Source organism: Rhinatrema bivittatum, chromosome 19 (genome assembly GCF_901001135.1).
Source record: "Rhinatrema bivittatum chromosome 19, aRhiBiv1.1, whole genome shotgun sequence".
Taxonomy (NCBI): Eukaryota; Metazoa; Chordata; class Amphibia; order Gymnophiona; family Rhinatrematidae; genus Rhinatrema; species Rhinatrema bivittatum.
In genome coordinates this window covers 36,577,327-36,592,425 of record NC_042633.1, presented here as the reverse complement: position 1 = coordinate 36,592,425, position 15,099 = coordinate 36,577,327, and the positions used below count along the sequence as shown (strand labels likewise).

At 50.2% G+C, this 15,099-nt stretch overlaps 1 protein-coding gene across 1 annotated transcript in view; it reads left to right on the top strand.

The window, feature by feature from the left end:
* Positions 1–511: 511 nt before the first annotated feature.
* The window catches only part of TNXB (tenascin XB), a 43,679-nt gene continuing 29,091 nt past the window's right edge, over positions 512–15,099 (top strand). The window contains 8 exon segments of the mRNA XM_029584528.1: positions 512–906; positions 2,364–2,654; positions 6,202–6,486; positions 7,161–7,448; positions 8,479–8,642; positions 8,644–8,764; positions 13,869–14,156; positions 14,639–14,926. Coding sequence (XP_029440388.1) covers positions 546–906; positions 2,364–2,654; positions 6,202–6,486; positions 7,161–7,448; positions 8,479–8,642; positions 8,644–8,764; positions 13,869–14,156; positions 14,639–14,926 — 2,086 coding nt within the window. The 5' untranslated portion in view covers positions 512–545.

Genomic DNA, 15,099 nt, shown 5'->3' with positions numbered 1-15,099 from the left:
CGAGTGCGCCGAAATACAGAAGCCCACATCCGGACGGCTCGTCTGGCAAACTCGGGGACTTTAGACCGCGATTTCATTACTTTTTCCACCTCGGCGAGCGGCTCCGACTTGTCCGGCGTAAGTCATCAGCCGGACACAAGTCGGGGGGCAGTGTTGTGTTCCGGGTCGGGGTTTTGCTTAGCCAGATGATGCCCCCCGGTATTCAGCATCACCCAGCGTGGCCGAGGAGCAGCCCCGGAAGTAAGAAACGGATAAACTTGATTTCAGTGGCACAGCTCCGCCTTTCAGTACCCCCCCCATTCCAGGTTATCCAGGCTGCCCGTGGCTGGACGTGGACCTCACGGTTCCTTCTCAGGGGAGGTCAGGCTCGGGTTGACCTGGGGTGAGGTGGTGAACTCTGATTTGCAAGCCGCGCGCTTCTGCTGGTGTCCGGATGATACGAATGCTCGGTGGACGTGGCGGGTGGGGGAGGGGGGTTTGGTTAGGGGTGGGGGGGGGGGGGAGAAGGTCTCCTGCACTTTCCTTGTTCTGAACACCTTTCTGCCATGTCAGCTGCAGGCTCCGGCCACGACTCTGCCGCAGGAGGCAAGGAGCCTCCCCCGCAGCCGCCCGCCAGCGCAGAGGCCTCCGACGTGACCCCCGGGGCGCTCTCCGTGACCAACAGCGCCTCGGGCGGCCTCGCCGTCTCCTGGGCGGCGGCCCCCGGCAGGTTCCGCTACTTCCTCGTCCGTTACAGGGACTCCGCGGCCCCCCAGGGGGGGGAGGAGGAGGAGGTGCGCGTCCCCGGCGACCAGCGCTCCACGGAGCTCAAGCACCTCACCCCGGGCGCGGAGTACGAGGTTCGGTTGAGCGGGGTGGCGACGGAGGGGCAGCCGACCCTCCTGCTGACCAGCAGAGTCATCGCAGGTAAAACCCCCAGGAGTGAGCTTCTCTCTTTCCCTAGGGCGAGCAGTTCCAGTCGGGCCATCCTGGCGCTGGGGATGGCTGTCTGTCTGTCTGTCTCCTTCCTCTTCCGTTTTTCAGGGTTTGCCTCCTCTTCACACAGGGCGACATGGACTGCCAGGACTTCACCTGCTGCTCGTGACCCCCACCCTTTATCATCCTTAATCGAAACCTTTATATTTTCAGGACCCAAGCTGTTCCCAGTTGTCCAATGCTGCACCGGCACTAACCCCCCCCCCCCCCCCCCCCCCCCCGGAGAAGCACAGACGGATTGCTTGAGTGCGTGTCTTTAACCATAGTCTGTGGTCAACCTCGCGTGCTAAAGGCAGGAAGCCGGGGACCTCTCCTTCCCACAATCCTCGGTGAAATAGAGACCTGGGAGCTCGCCTTGAAGGGGAAATAGCCCTACTGACTCTTCCTTAAGGGCTCCAGCCAGCATTTAAAAAAAAAATAAAAATATATATATATATTATATACACAGACATCTATAATGTATCTACTTATTTAGAGGTCTTGCATGCCGTTGTTCCAAGTGAAAATTACTGGTTTACCATGGTTCATGACGTTAACGTTTATTAGAGAGCCACCATTATTAGTTACCGGGCAGTGGATAGAGTGGGAGGGAATTAGGAGAAGGGGGGTATTTATATACCGCCTTTATAATGCCGTCATTCTGTGGCCAGTCGTAATTAATTAATTAATAGTTGCTTTGAGCTCTTGGGCTCATGTGAAATACAGACCTGTTGGCCCCTTAAGCTCTCTCGGAGACACCTGACTCCATACCCTGTACTGTTGGTTCCCCGTGTTAAGAGGGGTTTTTTTTGGTGATGCTGGCCCGACCCTGATGTTCAGGGTCAGAACTGGTGGCGGGGGTTGCCCGTCACTGGCGGGAGGAGCACTTTACTGTGGAATAACTTAGCGCTCTTCTGCGGCAGAATGCAAGGGTTCTTGGGGGGGGGGGGGATACAGGATAGAAAAAAAATTAATGAATGCTGCCTGCACGGGGAGTGTAGGGGTGAGGAGACGCAATGGGCAGGGAAGAGGGATGGAGACTTAAGACTTTACTAACTAAAGTTGTCATCCTATATGGGTTAACCCTTACGGCCCCACCTCTACCCATGCAGGAACGCCATGAGAATGTTGACCCCCTTGCCGCCTGGGTCTGGAGGATGAGTGTTGGCCATCGGCCCTCCAGTCCCCTGAGCTCTCAGAGAATTCCACGCCTCCTCCTCCGCCTTTGTCCCCGACACCCCTATGCTGCTGGTCTCGGAGCGCTGTCTGATAACGATGGACTTAAACCAGATGTTGTACCAATTTCATGGCATGACTTTTCCTTTCTAGGACTTTGTGAAGGACGCCTCGTCTCTGTATTAGTGCGGAGGCAGTGGCACAGACAGTCGTTAACGCTTCTCCTTTTGCAGCTCCTCCAGGCCCCCAGGACCACCTGAACCACCTTGGAGATCTTACGGTAGAAAACGTAGAGGAGGCGAGCTTTAGGCTGGCGTGGAAGGCCAGGAAAGGTGCCTATGACTCGTTCCTCGTGCGGTATGAAGACACCGCCGGCCAGCTGGGTCCTCAGGAGACCTCGGTGGCGGGTGACCTGCGTGCCTCGGTGGTCAGCAGCTTGAGCCCTGACACAGAATATGCCATTTCTCTCTATGGTGTCCACGATGGCTTTCTCTCCAGGCCCCTAAAGACAGCGGTGACGACAGGTACAGGATAGCTCAGGGGGCAACCCAGTGGGTAGTCTTCTCTTGTCAATCAGGTGGCCAGCTCCAGGTTGGGGGGGGGGGGGGGGGGAATAGGGCAGCAAACCTGGGGCGTGGTGAGGTAGGTCTCCATCAGTCGCAAAGCTCCTAACAGTGAGGGGAGAGAAAACCATTCAGGTGCCAAGAAGTTCCAAACGTCTAACAATACAAGGCCAACGGAACCCAACCTCTTCGTTCCCCTTCGTCTAGGCGTTGAGTCTCTTGATGTAGGGTTGGACTCATGCTTTCTACTTTTTAAAAATTTTTTTTAACTTTCTCTCCATTGTCCCCTTTCTGCTCCTCTTTTCCCACTTTCATTGGATTTCGCTCGTCTTTTTACCTGCCTTGCTTTTCTTCCCTTGCTTCTTTTAGTTTTCCTCCTGCTCCTTGTTGTTCTTGTCTTTTGTTTTCATATTTTTTTTTCTCTTTCCCGTTTTCAGGGGGAGGTTGAACTTCTCTACCTGGCATTTCTTTCTCATTCTCTCACCCTTACTATTTTGTTCCGCTCTCCTTCGTGCTTTCTCCCTCCTGTTTTGTTTCTCTGTCTCTCTCTCTCTCTTCAATCTTTTAGCTTTTTTTTTCTCCCAAATCTCCCCTCTTTCTTTTCCTCTCTCTCTGCCCTCCCCCCCATTTCTGGTTTTCTCTCTTCTCCCTCCCATCTTTCTTTCTCTTACCCTCTCTCTTTGCTTATATTCCTTCTCTTTCCTCCTTCTCTCTTTTAACCGTTTTTTCCGTGATATTCTTCCTTCTCTTTAAAATGACTTCTTTGTTTTCTTTTCATTATATTTTTTTCACAAAAATCTCTCAAGTTAAAAAAAAAAAATCAAAACAACATTATGTTATTGAGAAGAAATAAATGTCTCTTTGCCTTTCTCCCCCCTCCCGTACCTGTGAAGCTTCCCTACCCTAAGGCCAATCTTGTAACCCGTTCGGACTGCGGATGCGTCGCAGTCAAGGGGGGGGGGAAGGTTAACCCAGGGCAGGCGCCCACCCACCCACCGACTCCAGATGTGGCCTGGACACATCACAGCTCACGAGCTCTCTTTGGCACCGTGCAAGAATGAAGACGAGCACCCAGCAGTCAATCTGAGAGGCTGCCCTCCAGGTTTATTCCCGTCCAACCCATTTGGAGAAGCTGCCCCAGCGGGATGGAGATTCTTAACTGGAGGCCTCTTCATTACTGCTGCCGGCCTGGATCACGGCAATAGGATCTTTCCTGGCTGCAAACGGGGGGAAATTGCTATTTCAGCTGTGCCAAAGTTTCCAGCCCCCCCTTCAGCTGGCTCTCACCCTCTGACCGGACGATGCAATCAGCGCATTCACCAGCAGGAAAGAGATAGAAGCTGCTGACAGTTTGCTAAGGGGGTTTTAAGGGGGAACAGCTGTTCCTGGCCGTGGCCAAGCTTGGGTGCCTGGATAACATTTGTCCGGGGAGGAAACCTACAGAAAAAGCAAAACCAAACATCTGATCCTGGGCTTTTTCAAAGGGAAAATGCCATTATGGGATTTGTTGCATGGATGCTAAATGGGGGCCCCCGCATTCTGGCAAAGGAGGCTTGGCAGGGGAAAGGTCCATAAAACAGGACAGCCTGACAGGTTGAAGTGTAAATTCTAGGACTGGACGAGGCCAGGGATTAATGGGAGGTAGGGAGGAGTGGAAATAGCAGCCTGATGGGAAGATTTCCTGATCCTGAACGCTCTAAGAAAGGACACTCCCCATGTGGCGAGAGGAGAGAAGGGCGGGGGGAGGGGGGGGGGTGAGTGTATCTGATGACCTTGGAGGTAGCCAACCAGCCCAACAGGGTGGAGGAGAGAGCCAGAGGTTGATGGGGTAGCAAGGGGAGGCGTAGCCGGCAGGAAAAGGGAGGGGATAATGCTCCGGTATAGCAAGACCTCACCTAGAATATTGCGTTCATTCCTGGAGGCTGTGCCTCCCAAAGGAGATAAGACAGGGTAGAGCCGATGCAGGGAGAGGCTACCAAGATCTATATGAGATGAGATTTAGGGGCCTAAATGTGCATACCCTAGCTATGAAAGTATGAACAAAGCCTTTTGCAGTGGAAGAGAGGTCGTGATATGAGACGCCAAGGAGAAAGACTCAGAAGTAGCATTTGGAAATATTTCTGCATGGAAAAGAGTAGCAGATGCATTGGAACTGCCTCCCAGGGGAAGTGGTGCAAGCCAAAACAGTAGCAGAATTCAGGAAAGCCCAGGACAGGTGCAAAGAGCCAACAGGAAAGAAGGAGATCAGCAGGGGTCTGTGGTGTTGCATTGAGAAAGTGAGCAGATGGGATTGGCCTTGTGGCCTCTCTCACCCTCTCTCTCTACCACCAGCTTCTGTGGGTCCATGCACTTAAGGCCCACAACTTCCATCTGAGGAGGAGCATGAATCAAGTCTGACTGATAATGGAAATCCGCGCTCGTCCACCACAAAATCTGTTAATCCTGGATTTCATGGCTCCTGATGGCTCATTTTCCTCGCGTCAGCCCTTTCGTAGGCAGAACGAAAGCCTACAGAAAAAAAAAAAAACAGGTGGACTGTGTCCTGGTGTGGTGCAGTCTGAAGTTCCTGATATTTGTTTTTAGAACCTGAAAAATACAAAGCAAAGATGAGGAAAAGAAGCAAAAAACCAAGGGAGGGGGGGGGGGCAGGGAAGAATGGCAGCCGGGTTAATCTCGTTTCAGGGATGCAGCCAGTAGCGCAGAATCCTAGTGTCCATGTTGGTTCTGCAGAAAGCCAGATTCTCTGTGGGCCATGGGGCCTCTCATCGGACTAACATGAGATGATGTTTCCATTGGATCATTCCAGACCAGAGCGTTCCCTTCTCTAGATGGGGCTTGTCCAGGAAAGATTGCCTTCTGAAGCCAAGTCGCTTCTTCATCTGGTGCACAGAACTCATTTTCCTTATTGTGATGGAAGCCTCAGTTCGTCTTGAGGTCTGTCTATGTGATGGACTTCTCCACGTACCACCGTACGACCCTCTGGGAGATGAGTCACTTCATGTTGCAATCAAGGGCATCACACAGGGCTGGAAAACTGCCTTCAGACCACCATTGAAGAAAGGAGACTTCCCAATGACAGCTCCCGTGTTTTCAAAGGAACAACGATGAGCCTGAAGTTCTCAAGACCACGGAGGGTGGGGGTCATGGATATGACCCAGTTTCAGCTGGCCACACCCGAAGAAATGCTTGTAAGTCTACGCCTGCTGACGTTGGAGTAGGAAATTCCAGTGAGATTCTAATAAAAAAAAAATAAATTGGTAGATGTTTGTTGACTTAGACGCAATCCAACTCTTGGTCATTCTTCAACTCCCATATATTTGCAGTAATGAGCGTTCTCGGCAACCATTAACACTTTTTCCCTTGACCACTCAGGAATGCTGGTTTCCCACTGTAGAATTCTGAGCTTCTTGCCCCCTCCCCCCCCCCCATTTCTAATGTTCTTTAACACCACCCATTGACTTCCTATGACTCAACTCCAACTGGGAGATTCTGCTCTGTTCTGTTTCAGCCCCACTGGAGGCAGACGGGATTCGGCCAAGAGTGGAGAACCTGGCCATCTCAGATGTCACCAGGAGCTCAGTTCGGCTGTCCTGGGAGGTCGAGGATGGGGACTTTGACTACTTTCTCCTTCAGTACGAGGATCCACAGGGTCGAATCCAGGAGCAGAGAATCAGAGGCGACCTGACCTCCACCACCATTACTGGTCTCCTCCCTTCGCAGAATTATACATTCACCCTCTATGGCATCTCAGATGACAAACGCAGTAAGCCAGTGTCCATCGAGGTAACCACAGGTAGGACCAGCAGGGCTATTGGTCATCATTTTGTTTCTGTTTTACAGGCACCTCACATGGTGTCAGCCATCTTGTGAGAAACCACCTATTGCTTTTTCTTGCTTCATCTTTTAGTAGTTGCTAACTCTGTTACCTTTGAGAGGAAAATTGGGCATTTGCAGTTGCTCCTTCTCCTGGTAAGAGCAGGAGATACCCTTAGGTACCTTGTCTTGGAGGCAGTGGTCCTCTGCAGACTTAGCTTCCCCCATCCATCTTTCAGGTAGTCCTTGTCCCCCTTCCCTCTAAATCTGTCAGCCCCTCTTCCTTAACTAAATTTCTGATCTTCCAGAGATACTCAAGTGACTTACTGCTTTGATTTCTAACTTCCACCACAGTGCATTGTGGTATCTGTAGTGCCTGCTTCATCTGTTTTGAGTGCAGCAGCTCTGCAAATGCTAGAGAATACAGCATAGTGGCTGGAAGGGGAGGAGAAGGAGGGAGTATAGAAAAGAAATCACAGGACCAGCCAAAGATTTTTCCCAAGCAGTGGGGTCATTTGGCATCTCTAGTTTCTCATGCAGCTTGGGAACCATGACAAAAGAGGGTTTGTCACTTTCCCACAGCACGAGAGCTGAAGGCCTACCATGGCCTTAGCCCTGAACCAGAAATCACGTTGATGCTTTGCTGTGTTCTAGCTTCTGCAGACCCACCGGCTGCCCTGCTGTCCCAGCTGGGGTCCCTCTCTGTGTCGGAGGTCTCTGAGAACTCCCTCCGACTCTCCTGGACCGTCCGGGCCGGGAGCTTTGACACTTTCCTCCTGCAGTACAGGGACTCTGAGGGCAGGTCCAAAGCGCTGCGCATCAGGGGAGACCTGTATACAGCTACCATCTCCGGCCTCCGGCCTGCCTGGACCTACAAGTTCAACCTCTATGGTGTGGCTGCCAAAAAGCACAGCAAGCCGATATCGGTGGAAGCCAGCACAGGTACACACGCTCAGCCCCCCAGGCCTTTGCGAAAATATTACGAAAACCCTTTATTTATTTATTTGTTTTCCCCAAAGAAGGGAAGCATTGCATTCATGAGCTTAAGTAATCTAACGTGTTGGGTTTTTTTTTTTTCTCCCTGAGGCAGACCCCCTGTGGCAGAGTTGAAACGTGATCGAGCCAGGGTTTACTGATGTTAGGGTGTGTGGTTAATGTCCCAGTTAGCAGAATTTGATTTATTGGCCTGGGCGAGAGTTTAGTCAATATTTTGCATGTGCATCCATCATGAATTTTCCACAGTGAATTTGCCGGGGGAAGGGAAGGAAAAAAAAAAAAAAAAAAAAGTATTTTTGCAGGGATATGATTAATTTTGATCCAACCGTACGAGAGCATGTGTTCCGTACCAGTCAAATAAGATTTCCTGTCTGCGTCCCGTCCCCCCCCCCGGGCAAAATACTTCCCCCTTCTGTCGTGCCTGCATACCTTGAAGGGTATCTGTAAGGAATTTTTTTTGTCCACTGATGTGCGCGCGTGTCTCTCCAGATATTGTTTTGTAGTGGTGACGTGAAAACCAGGGCTGGCTCCGTCTGCCCCGCTGACCTGGAGTCATCTGGCGGTGCTAGAACAGGAGTTGCCCAAGAGTGACTCAGACGCATGTGATAGCGCCTGTGGCCTCTGTGTGTCGGGGTAAAGGGGGGGGAGTTCGGGGCGGGGGGAAGGGTACGAGGTGCCTAAGATTTTCCAAGGCTCCTTGCTAAATAAACATACAATAGATTTGGTATTTCGCTTTGGCATTGTCAGTTTCCAGCTAGTTCCACGCCAGCTTCCAGGATACACTAGCAAGAAGCCCGTTCTAGTTAATGCATTTTCTTTTTTTTTTTCATATGTTTGGCTCTCAGTACAGTGACTTCAGGCTCCATCATCCCCGATGGAAGTCATCACACAAAAAAAAAAAAAAAAAAAAATCCTGGCACATGGCCAGCCGTGACATAACCCCGAGTGAGAGAATGTGTTTTTCGGTCTCTTGCAGCCTCGGCGGAGAAGCCTGCGGTTCCGCCCGAACTGGGGGCCCTCTCCGCCTCCGCCGTCACCGAGAGCTCCCTCCGGCTCTCCTGGGCGGTACGGAGCGGGGGCTTCGACTCTTTCCTGATCATGTACCGGGACTCCGAGGGCAGGACGCAGAAGCTTCCGGTCGCGGGGGGGGGAGCGGGCGGCCACGGTGACGGGCCTGGCCCCGGCCACGCAATACAAGTTCCACCTCTACGGAGTTTCCAGGCACGGCCACACCAAGCCGACATCCACCGAGGCCACCACAGGTAACGCCTGAAGGCCGGGGGGAGGGGGCGTCGCAAGGTTCCGGCCGCCCTGGCGGGAAAATTCCTTCCCCCTGCGTGCAGGCGCATTTTTTCCAAGGGGGCCTGTGCAATAAAAATCATGCTAAGCGTGCTTTCAGCAGGTTAACTTGTAAAAATGCAACGTGCACAGTAAGGGGGAAAATTTCAGAAGGATTTGCACACATTTGTTTCAGTTGTATGCACCTAAAATGGCCGGATTGGCGCGCATAAAACCACCCTCAAAAGCGATTTCGCTTGTACTTTTACGCCCGCTACAAAGAGGCGTTCTGGGGGGGAGTGGGGGCCGGGTGCATGATTTACGCACACGATGCTTTCCGTTTTCGTACGCGTGCGCGCAAACACGTACGCACCAACTTGCACCTTCCCCCAACGGGCGGGCGTGACTTGGGGCGTCCGCGTCGGTTCCGCCCAGCGCCCGGCAGGTTTTCAAAGCAGTTTTAGGAGCGTCTAGATCCAACGGGAATCGGAGTTTAGCGCTCGCCTCTCCAGAGCCGGCTCAACATTCAGCTACCATTCGTATAACCCTGTCGATGGCTTACAATTTCAGCTCCTACCTGAGGCCGTGGAAGATGCGGTGACCTGCCTGCTGTGAAACTATATAAAAGTAACCCTGGCGTATGGGGGGAGGGGGGGGAGGGCCGCTTGTTCAGTGCGGGCAGAAGCAGGAGAGCATCTGGACCCCAGATGAGGAAGTAAAAAAAAAAAAAAAAAGAGATAGCGGAGGAATGAGCAACCGGGGGGTGTGTCCGGCTAAGGCTGCGAGGAATCTAACAGAAGTGTGGGTGCTCGTGTAGCCAGGTCTGCTGGTAGACTACGTGCATCATCCGGGAGGCCAGAGGTCCAGGGAGTAGCCACGCTGATAGCGGTGGATGGGGAGGGGGTGCTTGTTGTAAATAGAATAGGGGATCTTGCGTGCTTAGCTGCAGATTATTTTGGGTAAGAAGAATATCTGGCATATACCTTTGGCAGGGTCAAAAGGAATAGCTGGGTAGACAGGAGGGACTGGATGGTCTTTCCTGCTGTCATCTACTGCGCTACAGGCAATATAAATTGGAGCTGGAGGCTGCGCCTCACATGCATCCAGGATGACCGATCCATACTCTTCACGAGACGTCAGATCGAGCCTTAGCCAGCCCTGACAGATCCATCCTATTGCCATCATGGAGGGAAATCTGCCAGCCCAGATTCTGGAGAGCACTGGCATCTGACCATCTTCTCCCCCCCCCAGTGAAGAGCCTGTAGTGAGGGAGGCCAGGGTCAGCCTTTGCCTCAATTGTGCCCTGCACGGGCAATCAAAAGATATCTGGATGGAGGTGCGTTGCATCCCCCGGCTGGGACTGCAATTTCAGAAAGCACCAGAGTCCGAAAGGGCCTCAAAGCACTCTGAAAACAGCTCTGCAGTCAAACAAGCAAAGAAAAATAATTGTTTACCACAAAGAAGCCCTCGTCTCTGACTGCTGTTCTGTGTCAAAACTCAGAATGGCTGCCATGGTCTTTAAAAGAATAATACTGCACCATCAGTCCGAGTCAAAGGATAAATTAAAACGAACTGCCAAACACTCCTCTGAATTAATAGCTTCTAATCTTGCATAAACATGCAGATGTGCGTGTTGATTTTAAAATTGAGAGGGCCATTCGTATTCCCAGGCTTGCTGGCATGTCTGCTCGGCTATAAGAGACCACATCTCTATTAACTCATGCAGCCCGGTGTATAATCACTTAATTTTTTATGATTTTTATGTAAGTGCATTTTAAAGAGAGCGACAGGGACGCTGCCCACTTACCTTAGCTGCATCTTCAGAAACGTCAGGAGTCCATGGAGGAACGGTCTCCCCCTGACGCAGAAGTTTTTACATTCCGAAACACGAGACTTCACGGGGTCGCTTCCAGCGATACAGCTAAGATAAGTGGCAGCGTCCCCATCCCACTTTTAAAATACATCTGCGCAAAAAAAAAAAAAACTCAAGTGACTGGTGCGATGATCATACATTGGGCTGCGTGAGTGAGTTAAGAGATGTGGCCTCCGTAGCCTGAACAGGCAGGAGAATAAGCCCGGCGGCCCAAATGATAAAATACAGACGCGTGCCTGCGTGTTCATGCAAGGTTACACGTTATTAATTCGGAGGAGCTTCTGTCAAAGCACGAGCCGCGTTTATTATTTAAATGTTTTGTAGACAGTCATTCCGGGTGAGAATCGCTAGTTCGTAACGGTTCACGGGGGGGGGGAAAAAATTTGTAAATAAAATTCAGTGTTACGGCGTGGATAGACGTTCATAGAAAGGGAAGTAATGCAATGGTAGATTTCTAACACAGGAACAGAGCTAGATAGAGATGATAGAGGTGTTTAAAATCATGAGAGGTCTAGAACGGGTAGATGTGAATCGGTTATTTACTCTTTCAGATAATAGAAGGACTAGGGGGCACTCCATGAAGTTAGCATGGGGCACATTTAAAACTAATCGGAGAAAGCTCTTTTTTACTCAACGCACAATTAAACTCTGGAATTTGTTGCCAGAGGATGTGGTTAGTGCAGTTAGTATAGCTGTGTTTAAAAAAGGAGTGGATAAGTTCCTGGAGGAGAAGTCCATTAACGGCTATTAATCAAGTTTACTTAGGGAATAGCCACTACCATTAGCAATGGTTACATGGAATAGACTTAGTTTTTGGGTACTTGCCAGGTTCTTATGGCCTGGATTGGCCACTGTTGGAAACAGGATGCTGGGCTTGATGGACCCTTGGTCTGACCCAGTATGGCAGGTTCTTATGTTCTTAAAGGGGGTTAGCCAGGGCGGAGGTTATTGTATAAGAAAATAATAAAAGATATTCTGAGTCACGGGGAAAAAAGTGGGCGATTCAGTCAAGCGGAAGGCATTCTTGAATAGCCAAGATTTTTAAGTCGCTTTTGAATTTATGTTTCTCGGTTAGCGTTCGAAGTTATTCAGGCATGGTATTCCGTAGTTTTGGCCCGACGATGGAGGTCACTCTCTCTCTCTCTGGTTAGTGTAAGATGAGAGTCTTTTAGGTTCAGGATTTCTAGGAGGCCTTGGTCTGTGATCTGAGAGTTCGCGGGGGGGGGGGATGATATTACCAGCAGATCGTTGCTGCTGGGGTTAATGTCGCCGAACGTTATGGGTAGGACTTTATAATGTGTTCTTGATTGAACTGGAAGCCCAATGCAGAGCCAGCGGAACTGGGGGTGATGTGGTCAGATTTTCTTGCTCCGGACAACACTCTGGCAGCCGCGTTTTGCAGGGGGTTTTGAGTGACTGGTCGGAAGATCTAGAAATAATGAATTACAGTAACCGAGGTTTGAGAAAATGAGAGATTGTAAAACCGTTCTGAAATATGTTGTGCTTCGTAGAGGTTTTCAGTCAACCCCAAAATCCGCACCTTGTGGAAACCGGATCTAATCAGTTTGCTTATGTGGGCTTCCATTCTTAAATTTCCATCGATTTGGACCCCCTAGTTCTCTCACTTGGGTTGCAGGGATTACTTTGCAACTTCCAAGATCTATTCCTGGGGGTATAGTTTTTTTGTGTGGGTTGCGGCTCAGCCAAATTATTTCAGTTTTATTGGGCTTCCTCGACAGTTTCCATTGAGTTAGTTTTTCTTTTATTTTATCGTACATTCAGAGATTAGCGAAAGTTTTTTTTTTTTTCCAAATGATTTAGTTAGAGGGATATAGAATTGTAGATCATCTGCGTATAGGAAGAAGTTTAAACCCAGGTCTGTAAGTAATTTGCGTAGGGGCAGCATGTAGATATTAAATAATGTAGCTGATAGCGATGATCCTCGTGGGGGCGCCAGTTGTGCTTTGGAAGGTGTCGGACAAGTGATTGTCGAGTTTTACTTGGAATGATCTATCTGCGAGGAAAGAGGTGAACCGTTTTAGCACATTTCCATCAAGCCCGATGTTTCCCAACTGTTGGCAAAGCAGGATATGGTCAACAGTGTCGAAGGCAGCTGTCAGATCAATCAGGACTAGGCAGTGTAAAATAGGATCAGTTAAGGATTGCAGAAGTGTTTCGGTTGAGTGGTTTTTCCAGAATCCAAATTGGTTAGGATGAAGTGTCTTCACGATGATTTTCCAGTTGGGTGAGGACTGCTTTTTCAAGTATTTTCGCAATGAAGGTTAAGTTGGAGATCGGACGATAGTTATTTCCAATCATCAGGTCTTCCAGATTTGTTTTTTAAAATTGGTTTTATAACTGCCTGTTTTAGACTTTCGGGCATATAACCTTCCTCAAGAACGAAGCCCTTGAAAATCGACATTATTGTGTCTTCTACATTGTGGAGTATACAGTGCTTGCCGATAGCTCAGTCATGCATGGACTGGAGGAGTAGCCTAGTGATTAGAGCAGTGGGCTAGGAAGCCGGGGTTCAAATCCCATGGTTGCCCCTTGTGACATTGGGCAAGTCACTTCACTCTCCGTGGTCGCAGATACAAACTCAGGTTGTGAGGTCTCTGGAGACAGGGAAATACCTACAGTACCTGAATGTAACCCGCTTAGAAGTGCCCGAAAGGCAGAATATAAATCAAATTAAATAATAGCGTGCTTGCTATAAATGTATCACCTGGACCAAGGTGCAGTGTTCCCAGCGAGCTGTGCACGTGAGCTTGCACGCAGGTTGTGAACAAGCGCACATGGGAAAACACAGCACGAAGATAGAACGGTGCTTCAGAGAACGCTGCACAAAACTTTGTGCGCTGCGTTGCACATGAGGACTCTTTGTTTTTTTGCAAGCGCAGCTCACAAAAATTTGAGGGCGCGTTTGAGCAAAGCGAGCACTCAGTACACAGCCTGTGGAGAAGAGGACACCACGCTATTAAGCGTGCACGTGCTAAAGCCTCCTTTGCATATGATGCCCCTTCATTTACATGAACAGAAACACACTTATTTTAACTTGCACACGCTAAAGTCTTCTTGCCTGGGGGTTTGCATGCTCGGGAAAGCTTTATTGCCTGGCACATTATTTTAACGCACACAAAATCGCCTTGGCGTGCATGTAAGATTTAGTGCATAGGCTTCCAAGTGTGAAATTCTTGCCTCTTCCTTTGTTTTAGCTTTGCCAAAGAAGACGGAGGCCCGGAAAGCCAGCCTGGGGGAGCTCTCCATCTCCGACGTCACCGAGGACTCCCTCCGGCTGTCCTGGACGGTCCAGGATGGGGAGTTTGACTCTTTCCTCCTGCTGTACAGGGACGTGGAGGGGAAGCACCAGGAAGTGCCAGTCAGTGGAGAACGTCAGACCGCCACCATCTCAGGCCTGAAACCCTCCAAGAAATACAAGTTCACTCTCTACGGTGTCTCGGACAACAAGCGCAGCAAACCGGTGTCGGCCGAGGCCACCACAGGTACCACCAAAAAAAAAAAAAATGGTGTTTCCCAGTGAAGTTTGCCAGTTAAATTCTGTAGGTTAGGGGTGGGAAATGCCCATCCTTGAGCGCCACAAACAGCGTAACCAAATTGTGGAATAAGAAACCTCGTTCTTGCATCAGATGTAAAATGGTAACACGGTGGATGACCACAGAAAAAGACCATCCGGCCCGGTTATTTTCCCCACACTAAGAATATGTTCCTACTGCCAGCCGCAGAGTAAAGCCATCTGCTGAATTTCTCCTTATCCAAGACAGTCTTTCCACTTTTGTACTCCACTATCCTGGATAGAAGTGCTTATAGGATTCCCACTTAGCTCCCTCCAGCCCCCTCCTCTCCTAGCTGGTTCCAGTATTTTGGCAGGGAAGATGATTTTTCCGGCCTTGCGTTCTTCGCTGTTTGACTTTAGGTGGAAAATAAAACGTCATGGACCAAACTCTTGTCTGTTCTTCTGTTGCAGATTCACCGAAAAAGACTGTGATCCAGAAGGCCAGCCTGGGGGACCTCTCCGTCTCCAACATCACCGAGGACTCCCTCCAGCTCCTCTGGACAGTTCAGGAAGGGGAGTTCGACTCTTTCCTTATCCTGTACAGGAACGCAGACGGGGAGCCTCAGGAAGTGCCCGTCAGTGGAGAACTTCGGACCACCGTCATCTCAGGCCTCAAACCTTCCAAGAAATACAAGTTCAATCTCTACGGTGCCTCAGATGACAAGCGCAGCAAACCAGTGTCTGCCGAGGCCATCACAGGTACTGCCAAACCTATGGGCAGTTTTGTCGGTTGACCATCATGCTAGCTCTACAGGGTGGGGATGGTGAACTCCGGTCCATGAGTGCCACAAACAGGTCTGATTTTCAGGGTAGCCAAATCTCGGAAAGTGACTTCATTCTTGCATCAAATGCAACATAGTAACATGGCAGAC